The sequence below is a fragment of the Fusarium keratoplasticum genome, chromosome 7, assembly GCF_025433545.1.
Source record: "Fusarium keratoplasticum isolate Fu6.1 chromosome 7, whole genome shotgun sequence".
Taxonomy (NCBI): Eukaryota; Fungi; Ascomycota; class Sordariomycetes; order Hypocreales; family Nectriaceae; genus Fusarium; species Fusarium keratoplasticum.
Genome location: NC_070535.1, coordinates 581411 through 598734, shown reverse-complemented (window position 1 = coordinate 598734; position 17324 = coordinate 581411). Strand labels below are relative to the sequence as shown.

At 49.0% G+C, this 17324-nt stretch overlaps 6 protein-coding genes across 6 annotated transcripts; 4 read left to right on the top strand and 2 right to left on the bottom strand.

The window, feature by feature from the left end:
* Positions 1-3116: 3116 nt before the first annotated feature.
* Positions 3117-4014, bottom strand: NCS57_00932900 (uncharacterized protein; the record flags this gene model as incomplete). The annotated part of the gene is made up of 2 exons (XM_053059107.1): positions 3117-3787; positions 3843-4014. 2 exons carry the CDS (start codon positions 4012-4014, stop codon positions 3117-3119), a joined length of 843 nt encoding a protein of 280 aa, XP_052911178.1.
* Positions 4015-4693: 679 nt separating this feature from the next.
* NCS57_00932800 (Carboxylic ester hydrolase) lies at positions 4694-6371 on the top strand (the record flags this gene model as incomplete). The annotated part of the gene is made up of 3 exons (XM_053059106.1): positions 4694-5167; positions 5213-5983; positions 6033-6371. 3 exons carry the CDS (start codon positions 4694-4696, stop codon positions 6369-6371), a joined length of 1584 nt encoding a protein of 527 aa, XP_052911177.1.
* A 774-nt stretch (positions 6372-7145) lies between these two features.
* On the top strand, positions 7146-7558 carry NCS57_00932700 (uncharacterized protein; the record flags this gene model as incomplete). Its single annotated transcript, XM_053059105.1, has 2 exons — positions 7146-7167; positions 7236-7558. 2 exons carry the CDS (start codon positions 7146-7148, stop codon positions 7556-7558), a joined length of 345 nt encoding a protein of 114 aa, XP_052911176.1.
* A 1628-nt stretch (positions 7559-9186) lies between these two features.
* NCS57_00932600 (PKS-ER domain-containing protein) lies at positions 9187-10206 on the top strand (the record flags this gene model as incomplete). The annotated part of the gene is made up of 1 exon (XM_053059104.1): positions 9187-10206. One exon carries the CDS (start codon positions 9187-9189, stop codon positions 10204-10206), a length of 1020 nt encoding a protein of 339 aa, XP_052911175.1.
* Positions 10207-10328: 122 nt separating this feature from the next.
* Positions 10329-12908, bottom strand: NCS57_00932500 (uncharacterized protein; the record flags this gene model as incomplete). Its single annotated transcript, XM_053059103.1, has 6 exons — positions 10329-10661; positions 10715-10903; positions 10951-11076; positions 11144-12525; positions 12590-12735; positions 12796-12908. The coding sequence occupies 6 exons, from the start codon at positions 12906-12908 to the stop codon at positions 10329-10331; spliced, it is 2289 nt and encodes a 762-aa protein (XP_052911174.1).
* A 1151-nt stretch (positions 12909-14059) lies between these two features.
* NCS57_00932400 (Branched-chain-amino-acid aminotransferase) lies at positions 14060-15513 on the top strand (the record flags this gene model as incomplete). The annotated part of the gene is made up of 4 exons (XM_053059102.1): positions 14060-14398; positions 14486-14860; positions 14919-15281; positions 15334-15513. 4 exons carry the CDS (start codon positions 14060-14062, stop codon positions 15511-15513), a joined length of 1257 nt encoding a protein of 418 aa, XP_052911173.1.
* Between the last annotated feature and the right edge of the window lie 1811 nt (positions 15514-17324).

Below are 17324 nucleotides of genomic sequence, written 5' to 3'. Positions count from 1 at the left end.
TGAACCCAGTGTCTGAGGATGGAGTAGACAAGGAGTGAAACCCAGAGCAGAAAAGGGGGAAGAACGAGGGCTTATATACTCTAGAGCGAGGCGCCAAGATTCCTGTTCAGAATATGAATTAGTTCTGTAAAATGGTCCCATAATGAATACGAAATTCTAAATAAATACTTAACGAAAGGATTACGCTAATGGTCGCCTATATTCTGCTAGTCCCATCGGTATCCTAATCTATGCACAGCAGGATCTACTTGCAAGGGCTTTCGGCGACACCGGCTAAGGAACGGGGGTCATCGTATTAAACAGACTCCTCAAGCGTATGGTTGTCGCTTTTGAGTTTGGTCAATTTCAAGCTAGACTAACTATATAACGCAGCTGTGTGCAAATATCTAAAAGTTCGTGCATATTTGTCTGTAATTCGGGCCGATGACTGAAGCGCCAGAAGGGCCCCCATAGCCCTGGATATGACATTCCTAGGCGACTACAGAGGAGGCTGTGACAATGGCCAAGTTTCTGCCCTGTCTAATCAAACAAAACAAACATCGGCTACATTGTGTAGCTCGCGCTCGCCTTGTCGTTATTCATCTGCTTTGAAGATGAGCATGCCTACAGGAATCATGGCACTTTGAAGACACTATTCAGCCTAGCAAGGCAGCAGTATTCATTTCTTCATACGATCTTTGTGGCTGAGGACCCCGGTGCTGGCCACCCTGATTCGTGGATCCTCTTGCGTGTGGCATGTATGTCCGCGGGAACCGAACAGCGCCTTATGGGGCCAATCTCTTACGGCCGATCGGGCCCGCGGGCCCCGAGAACAGGAAGCAGCCCCTTGAGGTATTGGGGACTGGGGACTGGAGCGAGTGAAGATACGAACTGCAAGTGATGCCAAATATTTGGAAAAATACCCACACGAGCAAGATAACAGAGCTGGGTCACTGGAGTTCTGGTTGCACTAGAAGGGCCGATTCTTGGCTTTGGATATAGTTTCATTGACAAAAGTTAGAGCAAACACTACGTACCAGGTAGGCTGAAACGGTACATATGTAGGCGGCTGTGAGAGGCTATATATTATTGACAGGCCTCGGTTGTCATCAATCACTGATTGCCTCATCACTGACGCCTGTGACGCCGCATTAACATGATGCTGAGATGTTCCACCAATGGTAAGCCCCTGCGACTGATTTATCGCGGTTGGGAAATCAATCTGCCAAGTACTGCCGAGGCCAAAGCGTAATGAGTCGTATGAGGTTTCGGCCAAGCGTTGAGATTCTGATTCGCTTATACCGTTCCTGGTAAGAATCCCTGCCCTCACATGATCAACAGGGTGCTCGTACACCGAGTTTAATTTTAGCGCTATGAGCCGGTTGTGCTGTTACCATTATGGCCTGTAGAGATGTCAAGCAAAAGCCCCAGCCACGACGAGTGCTGCACTGTTGCAATTTCAACAGGATGTGTTATTTTTCACTCTATTTCATGCTGATCTCGGCTTGAGTCGTTGATATAGCTTCCGCCCAACTGCCCTGGTGTTTGGATATTATATCATCTGTCCAAGACTATGTGGCTGTGATGTCAAAGTCACATGGGATAACAAGGCATCGCAACGTTGGGTGATTGGGACAATAGGGTAGGGGTAGAGTTTCAATGGTCTCGATCACAAATTCAGTGACTGAAAAAAATGCTTCCTCTGTAGCTAGCTTGAAAGTTCCAGCTAGCCGAGTTCCTACCTCGTGATGGCCATTTGTGACCAGGGTGGCCGGTCCACACCACAGCTTCGTATTCAATAAAGCCCTGATGCAGATGTGCGATTGGGATATCCAATTTTTGCTTTGATGAAGGCCAAAATTCTCTGTCTCCGAGTTGGTAGCTATTTGCGCTACGCACCACCACCTGTTGCATACGGCGGGAAAATGAATCTCACCGGAGCTACCACGCTAGACCAGGGCCGTCGGAGTTCGCCTTCTTTGCCTGATGAGTCCTTAGCAACTTGACCAACACCTGGTAGGTTAAAATCTCAAATTCTAGCGACTGGCCCAAAGCTGCTGAGTCTGTACAAGAGCAAATAGCGTCTTAATTTCTTCGCCTTCACATCATTGACGCCAAAACGCAGGTCTTTAACCGTCTCGGCTGCATGAGGATGATCTACGTCACAGAAAAAGAAAGGGCCGGTGGGAAAGTGTCATAAAGCGACAAGTTTCTCAGGTCATCCCTTCAAAGCTCTGAGCTGTTCAAGAGGATCTGACACGAAAATAATAAAGCATAAAAATACCTCCTAGCAAATAAGTTGATTTCTGAGCTAAAGATCATGAACAACGACGCGGGATGGAATTCTAATTGCTTCATGATCTTTGGAGGGCTTGTCAAGCAGGGAAACATCAGGGTTCTTCTTGGTCCATCTGAAAGTAAGGAGATGGCTACCTAAGGGCGATACATTGAAGGGTTGACTGAAGGCTCTTAGGGGAAGTGAAGCAAATCCTTGAGCTATTATATCTTCAGAATATTACAACGCAAGCTTGGAGAAGTGGGGTGGTAATAGTCAGCTTTGGGAGGCGACGATAGGCCTGGAATTCTTATTGGAGCGCTTGGATGGTCGGAAGCTGTGAAGCGGCATATATGACCCAAGCTGCCTCGGTACCTGTTGGTATCTTCTACTTTTGTCATTGGCATAGTGGTCTATTATGTTCCATGGAGGCTGTTCTATCACGCCGTACTAGACGAAGCAGCGGGAGAGGAAACCCACTGGCAAGTCGGGATCGCCAGCTCGATGAGGGCTGTGACGAATGTAAGTTTGCACTCATCCTTGAATGAACTTATAGCTTCTTCTCCGTCCTGCATTCGCATCCAAGAGGGGTGCCTGGATATAAAAGAGATCTTCAAGAAGATAAGAGCATATCGCGGCGCGCTCTAAGAGTTTCCTCCCAGAGTGCAGCCCATCCATTCGTTGATAACTATTTTCCCGATGGATCGTTGCTATTATGGCGAGCGGTTGGTTCCTTAGCCGCCTTTATTTGTCAAATACAATCATTGTCTCCATGGATGAATGCTTGAAGCGTGTGAGAAGAGGGATGTCTAACGCTTTGCTAAAAGAAATAATAATTCCTATGCCCCATTTGGTCTAAATCTTAAAGTCTAGTATGACTTTGGTTATTGAGACTCCTGAGCGATGTCCAACTCGATCGATGTGAAGACGTCAGTGGCCACCAATGCCAAAACACGGCCATAACTGCAAACATCGGCAGTGCGTCAAAGAGGTAGAGAGGCCATTCATGAGAAAGAAGATATCCGTCATTGCCCATGACGAATTCTGCCACTCGAAAGATTGAACGACCCATGATGAGCACACTGACGATGGAGAGCATCCAAATCGTAGGCTCCCACTCAAACCCACCAGCCAAGGCGTGCTTGCTGACCGGATCTCCATGCATTCGAATATGAAACATGGTGACCGTGATGATGAACAGCCCAAAGATGATGATCTGAATCAACAACCCTCCTATTACAATTTTCTCTGCCATCTTCGCAAAGTCATCCATAACCATCATACCGGCTCCGCCTCCCTGAACCAGAAGCGAGAGGACATCGCCAGTAACAAAGATTTTGGTGAGCCACTTAAGACTGATGACGGAGTGACGCTCGCCATTGGTCATGCGGATGAGTCGGCCAAGCGTCATGTAAATCGAGGCTGCGAAGAAGACGGGGGCCAGAAGAATAAGGGTATTCTGGATGACATAGGGCATCAGTTGGCCAGTTTTCTTCCTTGCAACACCCCGGGTAGCAAACCCGATAGCCTCCACTTTGAGACTATTGTCAGCCGTCTATCAGCAAAGATGTGTCCTAGGAATACGCACTTATTCCGCCGATGGGAAATGGTATGGCAAACCAGCTTCGGTTCTTGAAGAGCCGCAACGTATGGGCTATGGTGGCGATACTAAACAAGGCAGCAGAAATAGCTGCGCCCTCGAGAGAGGGTAGATATTTCCAAAGGTAGTAGTTGCCTTTATAAGGCTCAAGGGTTGTCATTTTTAGGACTGCTGAAGTACGCTTTGGGGAACGCAAAGCTGGTGGCTGACCTTGGAACAAAAAGAACGACTCAAAGGAAAGGAAAATGAACGACTCAAGGCTACAAAGGAGTGAATAACATGGGATGCTTGACATCAAACGACGTTGCGGGCAATTTCTTATAGGCAAAAAAAGACTACTAACTAACGTGCCCGTTTAAAATGAGCATTGTTGACCTCCGAGCTCAGCCATGTTTCGCGGCTCAGGCCCACAAACTCAGGAGGTGTGAATACGAGTATCCGCACTTCGAATACTGGACCCTAATTATAGCGCCAAGGCATGCGTAAAGCATTGGGCCTGATCCGCATGGCGGAATAAGGACGAGTCTTGGCGCGAGCTAATCGCCTCTTAATAAAGTGGGTGCTGCTTCAGAAGCCTGTATTTCTCCAGGTTCTGGGGAACACGCGTATCCGTAGTTAAAGGTCACGAGTATTATCAACGGTTTGAGGTGACGTATGTGCCTGGATACTCGTGCCTCCTGAAGGAAAGTATTTAATGCGTAACATGTAACCCACAACATGTGTAGAGTTCAAATAGATCTGCGTCATGTTATTTCGGGTAGGTACCATATAAGCATCTCATGCCTTCAGGAGCGAGCAGTTTTCATTCCCCTATCGCATTCCATCTCATTCATCAAGGCATGACTATGGCTTCCCTCTGCTCGCCTGGCGCACTTGCGGCGCCCAAATTCTTTGGAGGCCATGTCCTCAACTTCGATGTCAACTTGGTCGAAAGCTACAACACGACAGCCATCTCTATGCTCTACTATGGCCACCCGACAGTCAAGGTTGAAAATGTGAGCTTCTGCAACATCACAGTAACCTACACGCACCCCGGCCAAAATGACACCATTCACGTCGAGACATGGCTGCCTCTGGATAATTACAACGGCAGGCTCCAGTCCGTTGGCGGCGGTGGTTGGGTAGCTGGTCGATATCCGCCCAGTTACACTGCCATGAGCGGTGCTATCGGGGAAGGCTATGCTACCAGCACCACGGATGCTGGACTGAAGATGCAGCCAGACATGGAGCCAGACAGTTGGGCCTTGACCAGCGAGGGTAACCCAAACCTCTACGCCCTCAACAACCTCGGATCTGTGTCTCTCAATGACCAGGTAGGCGCGCTGGCAATTCTTTTTGAGTCGTACTGACATGACTAGGCTATCATTGCAAAGCAGTTGATCAAGCACTTCTATGGCCAGGGACCAGAGTATTCATACTGGAATGGTTGCTCCCAGGGCGGCAGGCAGGGCATGATGCTTGCGCAGAGGTTCCCCAATGCCTACGACGGCATCCATGCTAGTGCCCCAGCCATTTACTGGAACCAGCTGTTTGGGTCTGCCTTCTGGGCGCAGTTCCTCATGAACGACATGGAATACTATCCGTATCCTTGCGAGATCAAGGCCATTACTGATGCCGCAGTCAAGGCTTGTGATGGACTTGATGGCGTCATGGATGGCATCATCGCTGACGAAGCCTCTTGTCGATTTGACCCTCTTTCTGTTGCTGGGACATCTTTCAACTGTTCCGATACCAGCAAGGAGATGAAAATCTCCAAGGAGGCCGCTATCCTAGCCAAGGCGACATGGGCAGGTCCAAGGACTAAGGACGGCAAGTTCCTTTGGTACGGCCCCAATATCGGTAGCCAGCTGAGTGGATCTACCACGGCGTTGACCAACGATATTGGCCTTGCCATGACTGAATGTTCGAATGGCACATGCACTGGCGTGCCTGTGGGACTGGGCGAAGTTTGGTGGAAATACTACATCAAGTCTGATCCCGACTGGTCTTATACGAACGTGACGCACGAGGAATACGAATCCTACTTTCGTTCCGCGATACAGCGTTATGACTCCATCATTGGGACGAGCGATCCTGATCTGAGTGCTTTCCATAAGACAGGAGGAAAAATCCTTGGTTATCACGGCATGGTGAGTGAAGCCCGTCATTTCACCAACACATCCGAACTAACTGGTACAGAGCGATCAGATCATTCCCGTCAAAGACACAGAGCACTACTACAATCAGGTTTCCCGCAAGGTACCTAAAGTTCACGATTTCTACCGAATGTTTGAGGTTCCAGGACTCCTTCACTGCTCCGGCGGCCCGGGAGGTCAGCCCAGCAACACATTTGACGCCCTTAGAGCCTGGGTCGAGAACGGGACAGTCCCAAACACTCTTGAGCACCACTATGTTGACGTTGACGGAGAGAATCAAAACCGCTTGCTTTGTCCGTATCCGAAAAAGGCTCAGCTCAAGCGAAAGGCAAAAGGGAAGAAGACCGTTGAGAGCGACGACTTTGAGTGCATCGAGTCATGACTTGTGAGCTGAAAACGGATCGGTATGTGCCGCGATTGACATTGCCGTCGACTTTTATTCTTCTACTGTATTATGGTATCTTTTTTTATATCGTGTTCTGGTCTTACAGAACATTTAGAATCACATATCTTGAGCGTCTATTACGCCTTCTTCTACAAATCCAACGGTCCAAATCTTTCTATGAACGCGCCTAGTCATATTAGACATGTATATTCAGAGGGAATAGCCACATCGCGAAGAATTTGGTCAACTGACGCAGACCTTGTTAGGGCATGGATGTGCAGCTAATCACATTCACTCCCCAGCCTGTATAGTTCAATCAATCTGTGTTTGTCTCCCAAAGTTCAGCCAGCGGACCGACCGACCCCCTTAACTCCGCGTCGACTGGTCGGGGTTTAAAGCCCACCCACAGCCGCCGTCGAAATATGGCGTGTTTCCACACCTGGTCCACTGACTTGCTTCTCCAAGACATTGATCCGTGGGTCAAAAAGGCCATGGTCAGCGCCGACCCCATATGCCTTGCTCCTCTTCGGCCCTTCTTCTGCCAAGCCGGAGCGTCGTAAAGATGAAGACGGTTGTGACATGAAAAGAGTCTGAGTATGTAGTCCCCTCCATAGCAGCCGATTTCAAGTTTTAGAATTCAAGGCCCAGCTTCTCTTTCGTTCTCTACGTCTCCAAAATCGACACATATACTCATCATGCGTTTCTTGTCGCCTCCCATTGCCGCAGTCGTGGCTTTTCTAGGCCAAACGGCCTGTTGTTCTCTCGCCTGCAATGTTCTTCCCGAGCTTCCAGAGTTTACCTCTAAGTCTCCTGAGGCTTTGCTCCGCCTTCAACGCAAAACGACTGCCATCTGGGCTTAAGCGTACGGCGACAAGGATCTGGACACTCTCCTGTCTTACGTTGTCGACCCCTACATCCAGCACAATCCCCTCGCGCCCTCTGGGAAAGCAGTCGCCCAGGCGGGGATGACCCAGATCTTTGCCACTCCGGGCCTCATCAACAACGTCACCCGCGTCATTTCTGATCTTGACTACGTTGCTATTCACGTTCACCGTATTCAGCCCAACACAACTGATAAGGCCATTGTTGATGTTTTCCGGCTGAATGGCACCTGCATTACGGAGCATTGGGATGTGCAGCAGATCATGATTCCCAGCTCGACGAGCCCGCTGGCTTACTTCTAAACTGGTCAGCGAAATGGTATGGCCACCTTCAGGGGTTTATTGACAAACTGGCTGATACTTGGATAGTGGAGGAAGTATATCATGTGGTGGTGAGAGTATGGGAAAGCTGGTTTTTGAGTCGAGGTCAAGCGGTAGACATTCTCGCCCTAATTGTCGAGCGCTCAATTCCATCGTGATGAAGGCAGACATTCTTGGGACTTTTAAAAAGAAAGACACTAATCAATCAAATATAACTTCACATATCACCCCCACTCTCTATCAACCCAGTCAACAAAACGTGAGATTATCTGCACTGCCAATCCCCCTTTGCCTGTTGCAATATCGAGTACACACATGTTTACATAGACAAGATGGTGAATGACATCCAGATCTTCTTCGTCACCTTGACAAGCCACAAACTTTCATTTTTAGCGGTCACTTGGCGCATCTGAACTCATCGATGACCCGGTCGGAGGAATATTTTGGCCCGAAACCCGCAAAAGTCGCCGACATCAGACGTGAAGCGGACTTGGGCAGACCATCACCAGTGGGTCGGTTGAATGCCAAGGTTGCTGAAATGGGTTTAGTGAAGCCAATTTCGATGTGGAGGTCCAAATTGTCCAATCATGGCCTAGTGAACCCGCGGAACGAGAACAATACTATTCGTCAGTTCCAAGACAAGCTCCGCAACTCTAATGAGTGGAGCAAACGGGGTTTGTGTTGTTGAGCTCTCAATATGGCGGATACTCGTATAACACATGGCGAGGTGTCTCATTCATGATTCCTCAGATGACGGATTCGGTGGTGCCGAGGCTCAGGCGTTATGCGATAAAGTCTTAATCTGTATATATTTATCTCTGCCTGGGATGTTGCTAGTGGGATGCCGCCGTTTGTGCCCATGTCAAGCGCTTCATCCTGTCTGAATTCGGGATCAGTACCTGGCCGCTTCATCCTTCACCACGTGCCAGAACCAATTGTTCAAGATCCTTGAACAGCAGGCCGGGGAAGAATGGGTCCAGCGACACATCTCTACCAGTGCCTTGGAGAAGAAAGGGCTAGAGAATCTTGGCCAGAAGAATCCTCTCAGCGTTTTGGATCTCATGAAGGCCCTTCAGTTCCAAGATGGCCAAGACAAAGCGTTGAGCGAAGAGGCCAACGATGCCAAGGCTCTCAGTTTGCTATTTGAAGATGTTTTAACTGTAGTCAGATCATTGATCGAAATCTGTGGCCCGTTAGGTTGCAATGTATAAAGGTTAAATGATCCCTTGGGCCGATAAATGCGTAATTCCAATATGTGGACAAGGTAGCGATGCGCCCATTCCCCTGGCACGGACCGTGGAAGCTTAACCACGGCAATATGCTTTAATTGACAGATCATTATCATGTCAGGGGCTGTCAAACCATAGCGGAGATCGTCGGGAAAATTACTTGAAAGGTTCTAGCATCAACGCCGGTCGACGGTATTCTTCGCCTTTGATGAGCCGTATGCGTCTCGGAGGGTAATTTGCCCCGACCCAAAGTCCGCTCCGCTTCCCCACCTTTCATCGCTAGTACTTAAAGCTTCCAGACTCGGGATATCTAAGTCCCTATAAAGTCGTAGTCTCTCATCTTGGTATCCGGTATTCAAATTCGACAGAATAAACTGCGAAATGGCGACTACTATGCAAATATGGCAATTCTCAAGCCCCGTCAAGAAGATGGAGGATTCCTTAACAATTACGGATCAAGTGCCTGTTCCTTCACAAGCCTCTTTGCGCAAAGATGAAATGCTTATCAAAGTCATCACCGCTTCTCTCAACCCAGTCGACTACAAGCTTTCTGAAGCGGGCATCATTGGAAAGATGATGATTCCTAACCCTGCAACGCCTGGGCTCGACTTCTGCGGACGTGTCGTCGCCAAACATTCATCGATAACCGGATTCGAAGAAGGTCAGCTCGTGTTTGGGGGCTTTCCATCCCATAAACAGCTGGGAGCACTCGCACAGTACACCGTTGTCTCTACGGCCTGTTGCGCGCTGCTTCCAGAGGGCATTGATCCAGACGATGGGGCAGCTGTAGGAACGGCGGCAACCACAGCGTACCAATCTCTGATGCCAGACACCCTACCGTCAGCTGCGAACATCTTCATCAATGGAGGCAGCGGTGGTGTTGGAACATGGGCTATTCAGCTTGCCAAGGCCATGGGCGCCAAAGTCACAACGACCTGCTCAACGAAAAACCTGGAGCTGTGCCGACGCCTTGGCGCTGACCACGTTATTGACTACACCAAGAACGATGTTGTCGAATTTCTGAAGCAGCAAGGTGCTGTCTACGATCTTGTGATCGACAACGTGGGGAATCGGGCAGATCTTTACGACAACAGCCATCTGATGCTCAAGGCTGGAGGAACATTTGTTCAAGTTGGTGTTGGGGAGTCCATGTCACTGAAGAGCATTGCATCTACCATGAAGAAGCAGATCTGGCCGTTTGGGACTCCTCGCTTTTACTTTGTCAACATGAAAAATTCGGCCGAGTTTTTCCAGGTCATTGGCCGGTGGATGGCAGAAGGCAGGGTGAAGCCGGTGATTGCAGCCCAGTTTGATTGGAAGGACGTTCCGGAAGCGTTTCGACAACTACGAGAGGGCCGTTCTCCTGGAAAGATTGTGGTTAATGTTAGTCAGGACTTGTAGGCTTGGCGTAGGTGGTTTGGAGAGTCAGACGGCTGACGACGGTTTCATGATCACCGTAGATGTATTGATACTGAATGCGATATAATTAATCTTCCAATGCGGCTTTCCAATATTCGCAATCACTACAGCCACTCAGATGGTCCAAATATCTCTCCCATAGGAACAGTATCCAGAGGCACACCCATTCCATCTGCAGTGGTGTCTTGAACAGAGTTTCCCCACCAGCGGAGGGACACACCCGGGTAAGTGAGGCAGAAGAACACGAGGAACGTGGTTATAGCCAAAGCGCTGTCCAGTGAAGAGGAAAGAAGGTAGTTGTACTTGGTCCACCAGGCGTGGTAGCGTCGCTTGATCAACATGTTGAAGGCGAGTCCAACAAGACCCCAAGAGATGCAGTTGGCAGCGGTGGCGGGCGGGATGGATGACGTCGACGCAAAGATGACGGGAGTATGAGTCTAAACCTTGTTAGTTTCGCTTCTCGCATGGAATGTGTGGTGATGTTACTTACATGCTGGAGGAGCTTGTTCTTTGGGAACCGTCGAGCAGCCAAGTAGACAATGACTGGCAACACAGCTCCGATCAAGAAGAACCAGAGCATGCTGTTGTACATAGAGCCCGACTTGAAAAGCTTGGTAGGTCCAATCAGTCCCCAGAACACGGCGTTGGCTGCGTATCCGTTTGCCAAGGGACAGCGGAACTGTTTCATTGTTAGCTAGGGACTAGAAAAGGGCAATCTTCACTCACGTCATTAACAGCTTCAGGAGTGCAAATGCCTTCGACGTTGGCCATGGCCCACAGGTTGACACCTGTTTGGACCAGCCACGAGATGAGTATCGAGAGTATTTGGGCGGTGAAGGTAATTCTAGGAGGCTATAGCAGTGTGTCAGCAGAGCCGAGAGGGAGGAGACGTGAAATGTGAATCAGCGATAAGACGTACAATCTTCATGTAGTAGCCCATCTTCATAGATTGGATGTATCCAAGACCTTGAAATGTGCACACGAGGGTAAACACCTTGAAAACAACGTTATTCATCATGTTTCCTGGCCAGATGAAGCCTCCAATAAGTGCAGCCAAGACGCCCGTGTTGACAGTAATGTTGCAGGTGGCCTTCATCAAGCCAATCGGGACCAGCAGCACAATGTTCAACAAGATGCTGATGATGAGTCCCCACCAAGGAAGCTGTGTGTTCTCAACATAGAGGAAGGCCATGCTGATACCAATCAGAGCTGCAAAGACACCAGCATACCACCAAATAGGCACTGGTTTGTAAGCACGCATGAGCCGGCCGTGGATATCTTCCCCCTCATGGTTGTCTTTCTTCGAAATGGTGGCCTTCAGAGCACCCCACACCATTTCTCGATGGTACAGGGCCGTATGAACAAGAATCGAGGTGACCGAAGCAAATCCCAAGCCATACGAGAGTACGGATGTCGTGGATAGGAAAACTGGTGAGTATTCGGCATACGCTTCGTCATTGATGCTGTAATCGGGGTTCATGACACGAGAGGTATTGTAAGGAGCTCCAGTATTGTCAAAGGTGGATGACGAGGAGAAGGGGAAGAATCTGCCGTACCACACGTTTTGCCAATGCAAAGCGGGTGATACAATCCAAAGGAAGAAGACGCTACCCCCAAGAACGTTCAGGATGGCCCATGATGGAACAACAAGAGGCGTACCCAGATATCCGGAGATCTGATTCCAGTCCAATGTCAGAGGCAGAAGATCCATGCCGGTAGTCGCGCCAAAGACTTGGTTGAGAGTGACATCGTTGGGACGGATCCAAGTGATCCAGGCAAAAGTTGTCAGGGCAGTAAACAGAAACGACGGGACAACTTGCCAAGTAGCAGCAGCCACGGTAAATACCCAGAAGAACTTCATTCGATGCATCTTCCAGCCGTTAGCAACGACGTTTTGGAATTTGGAATCGTGAAAGCCGTATATCATGGAGCACGTGGGCAAGGCACCGGGCCAGACGCAAAAGGCTGGTTGAACTAGGAAGCGGTAGAATAAACCAACGAAACCGAAACTGAGAGCTTGCGTCGAAAGCAGGAACAGCAGCCGGTAGCTCGGAGATATAGGGATGCCGAGGAACTTGTCGAAGGCGACATAGACATCGCTAGCGAGGGAACCGTTGTCAAAGGCAGACACCAAGGAAGTCATGATGGCTGTGATGGTGTGTTCCTTGTGATTAAATGGTCCCGGGTTGAGACTGAACTCCCATCCGAACGGGAGACGGACGACGGTGCTCGGAAGGACGCGGGCCATGAAGTGACCGACGGGCAACGTGATGATGATGACGAGGTTGGACGACAAGAAAACTACGAAGCACTTGGTCTTAGTAACGATATTCACAGTAGAAACCCGGCGTTTCAAGATACATACTGGGTGGAGAGTGGAGTTGAAAGAACTGCAGGATTCCAGAAAAGATCAACGTCGATACAATACCCAAGAACCAGCCTCGAAAGGTGTTGACGGGAAGTTCTGGGTCATCAAAGGGAGGGACCACAGCTTGGACCTGGTCAAAGGGCCTTGTATTGATCAACAGTGTTAGTTGAAACACATTTATAGTAGAACGGAGCAAAACTTACGAGTCCTCGATGCTGCCATTCTCAATCTCGGCATCATGAGCTTCAGCCGTGGTTTTCTTCAGATGACTATCGCCATCAGAGGCTGCGTCTTGTTGAACTTGACTATGCGCCATAGTTCAAGTCTCGATGAAACAAACAAACAAGGATTGCCTGGCTCAATTGCTCTTGTCTCGAGGTCAAAGCTCTTGCGACTGGCCCAGACTGAAGCTTCTCCAGCCGGGGAAGATGTGGGTATTATTTCCATCGCCATCTCCAATACGTAACTAAGTGCTTATCGCTATCTGTTTGACAGGGCCGGGGTAATGAGACGCTAGCGATATCACGTACAGAATTTCCGTTTTGGTGTTTCTTTATCTGGTTCTATTTTTGGACTAGTTCGTCTCTTATCAGCAGAGGATCGGGTTGCTTGTCCGACATGCTGGGAGTGTATCAAGTTGATGGCACAAGGTCCGGAACTCCGCGGCTCATTCATGCATGGAAATACGCATGTGCAACAAGGTGGCGATATTCACACAAGTCACAAGCTCAGCGAATGGTTTACTGTTATCTCGCCGTGTCAAACCTGGTCTCTGCGGCGTTGTAGGGTAGGTAGCCACACGTCAAAGCTACGCGACGGTTGTGACGAGCACTAGATGTAAAATCCACAATTTATAGCAAGAATTATAACAAATAGATTAAATAGTCTAATAGTTTCTTCTATAGCATCGTTATGTTCTTATTGTTACCCATTCTAAGACTCAGATTTGCTTGTAGCTTTGCAACCTCAGGATTTGTCCATGCCCATGTTCAAGGTGAATCAGTTGCTTAAGCATTTAACTTGAAAGTGGCAAACTGCGTGGTCTCATTAATCTTGTGATATGTTATCAAATTTTATAAGAACATATTAGTGTATTATAGTTCTCCCAGTATTGGTTATCGTCATCTGATTCTTGTGGTACCGCATACCGACCATGCTCGTCACTGGATTACCTATTTCGACTATGACTTCTTCATCCCATGACATTGGCTGAACACCTGACAATGAGAGCGTCACTACTAATCCTATGAGAGAGTCAATGGTTATCGTTGGTATCTGATAGTCTTCAAGTCCGTTTATCCGGACTGCACTTCTTGATACCCATATCCCCGGACATCCCCCCGTTCACAATTACCGCATTCGGAAACACGGGACGCGACCATCTTGAACATACCGTTCTGATCATATGGCGGTCTTTCAAGGCTCATATCTTAGCTGGCAGTTGAATGATAAGCTCATGGTCGCAGTTTGATTGTCTTGTGGAATGCCGTTCAATCTCGCCAAGCAGCCATTCACTTTCAGCCCTCCAACATGACAGCAGGACCAAAGTCAAATGGCACCAATGGTGTTGGCCCAGCACCCTTGAACTCGAAGCTACTCCAGACGACCCTCGTCGCTTCGGCTGATGAAGCTCCAGTCCCAGCGGGTGATGACCCGGTTCGACGATCCCAGAAGTGCACCACTAGCCACATGCTGGTTGTGAACTGGACAAAAGATGCTGGATGGGCAGCACCCACCATCAAGCCGTATGGGAACTTTTCCATGGCCCCGACGAGTAGTGTTCTGCATTACGGGACCGAGTGCTTTGTAAGTCTTGACAAGTCATGGCGGCCTCAATGCGGAATCTACGGCCTATGGCAACATATGCGGGCTCATATCTAACGTGGTTGGCAGGAAGGGCTGAAGCTGTATCGTGGATCTGATATGAAGCTCCGCTTATTCAGGCCTGATCTTAATTGCGCCCGGCTTCGGCTATCCTCCCTACGCGGTGGTCTTCCCGACTTTGATCCCGATGAACTTCTCAAGCTCATCGAGGCCTTTGTCCGCGTTGACGGAGAACGATGGCTTCCTGAACCGGGAACGTTCCTCTACCTTCGCCCTGCAATCATTGGAACCAGTGCTGCTCTAGGGGTAAGCCGCCCCGCTGAGGCCACTTTGTTTCTCGTCGCAGTTCTATTCCCACAATTTGGGCAGGCTGGGCCTGGTCTCAAGCTACTTTGCTCTTCGGGACAGGTCAGAGCCTGGCCTGGTGGATTCGGAAACGCCAAGGTGAGACCCCTTGTCTCTGGGGTTTTGAAATGTGAATGTGTCTAACTTGCTTTTCCAGCTTGGTGCCAACTACGCCCCATCTCTAGTCGCACAGGAAGAGGCCAGCGCACAAGGATTCATCCAGGTTTTATGGCTATTCGGGCCCGACGATAATGTCACCGAGGCCGGTGCAAGTAACTTCTTTGTTATTATTCGCAACAAGGAAACGGGGCTGCCGGAGCTCATCACGGCACCGCTGGGTGATATTATCCTTGATGGCGTAACCCGTCGAAGCGTTCTTGAGCTTACTAGGGAGAGACATGAGAAGCCTTCAAAAGACATCCAGTCTTTGGTCGCAGTAGAGCGACCCTTGACAATGGCAGAGATGGTACAGGCTTCCAACGAGGGCAGACTGTTGGAAGCGTTCGTGACTGGTACTGCTGTAAGTTTTGCCTCCCTTTACTCGTCTGATCCGCGCTGACATTCTGAACTAGTTCTTTGTGGCTCCAGTTGGTATGATTAGATACAAGGACACCGACATTAATATCGGCCACAAGACTGAAGATGGTGATCTTGTGGCGCCTTACACGTTGATGTTGAGGAACTGGCTTAAAGATATCATGTACGGGAATGAGCCACATGCCTGGGGCCGAGTGCAAGGCAAGTCTGTGTGAGGTCGCTTGGTGGAATCTATTGTAACATTTCAAATGATGAGGCTGGAAATAAGTTCAGTCTCTCTGTTGAGGGATGAGGCTTGCGATACCCGATTTCTGAATAAATTTGTATAACTTTATCTGTTCCAAAGGAAGCCTTACATATGACTATTTAAGTGATAGCTGATCCATATTCCGTATTTTACTTCTCACTTAGATCCCGACCTTGAAAAGATCATTAACCCTTTCGATCATTTACTAACTTGCACGACCATTAAGTTCTTGTACTCTAAATACACCTATAAAACCTGAAAAAAATCGAGTTAACGACGCTTTGCCCTCTCCGTTAAGAACTCCGCCGCTTGTTCAAGCGCGTGCTTCATATGGTTCTGTCAAGCAATAATTAGTCCTAGTACAGTTCAGATCGGGGTTTGAAGCTATACCTCTGCTGAGTCAACTGACAACCCGGCAACATGAGGAAGTAGCGCAACACAGTCTTGGTCCAGCAGCTTTTGGCTGATGCGAGGCCTAAGTAGATAGTCAGCTCTTGGGCTTGTTAGTATGTGATGTGAAAGTCACTTACTCAAACTCATAGACATCCAGACCGGCACCACCAATAACTCCGTTCTCGATGCCCCATATCAACGCTTCTTCATCGATGCATTTTCCCCTAGCAACATTGACGACTCTGACACCTGTCTTCATGAGCTTGATCCTATCCTTGTCGAGGATATGGTGTGTCTCGCGCGAATATGGACACGAAAGCACAACGCAATCGACTGCAGACACCATCTCATCGAGGTTACTCCACGCAACACCAATTTTGTTCGTCTCAACCTTGTGGTCTTGTTGGCTTCGACTGAAATAGTTGACCTGCATTCCAAGAGCGTGGAGGAGCTGTCCAATGCGTTTACCTATGCGGCCGTACCCAATGATCCCCACACTCTTCCCAGATGGCTCGAGGCTATTCTTGGAAGCCCTAGTCATGGCTCCAACAAAGGCTTTTGGATCGCCAGTTCGAGCTGCCTTCTCTGCCACACCAAGCAAGCGAAATGCTGAGATAACGAGGTACAATGCTACTGTTGCGGTAGCATCAGTACCCCCCGCCGTGCTGCGCACAGTGATGCCACGAGCAGCGTTCCCGGCGATGTCTTCTGACTCTAGTCCATGACCCAAGTTGATGAGAAGAGTCAAACTCTTGGGCAAGGTTGGTGTCCAACGTCCCACCCCAATTGTCCAACCGTTGGGAAGACTAGTTGTGCTTTCACCTCCAAGTCGAAGAATAGCGGATGCATGGGCGAGGGGGGATGTTGGAGATTCGAGATCTTTGTAGAAATCCTCCTGAGAGGAAGGCGTGTAGGGAATAATGTTGAAGCGAGATGCCAAGGAGGCTGCGACTTTGGCTGCAGCAGGTAGAAGACTTCCGAGATAGACAATCGTGGGCTTGTCAGTGGCTACCGTTTCGGGCGACGGCGTTGGGAGAGAGCCCATATTGTGCTTAGGGAGAAGGTAAACGACAGTGTTTAGCAGAAGGGATGTAGTGCTAACTGAACTTCATGTGTAGATCTGGATGGCTTATACAAAGTAACTTTGGGAGTCGTGACTTAAGGACTGCGAACCGTTTAAATCTTCCGTTTTGGGTAATGCGATCGATATCTAGTCTTGTTATCATACTGATCCGAACATGCTGATTTCGCCGTAAGGACAGAGTGAGAATAATCATTCCTGAGTGTCAAAGTACCGCTAGTTAAAATGAGACCCCTGCTGCCTGTTATATGTGACCTCATGTTGATGCTTAGAAGAAACCCATTATCACAACAAGTCTCATTCGT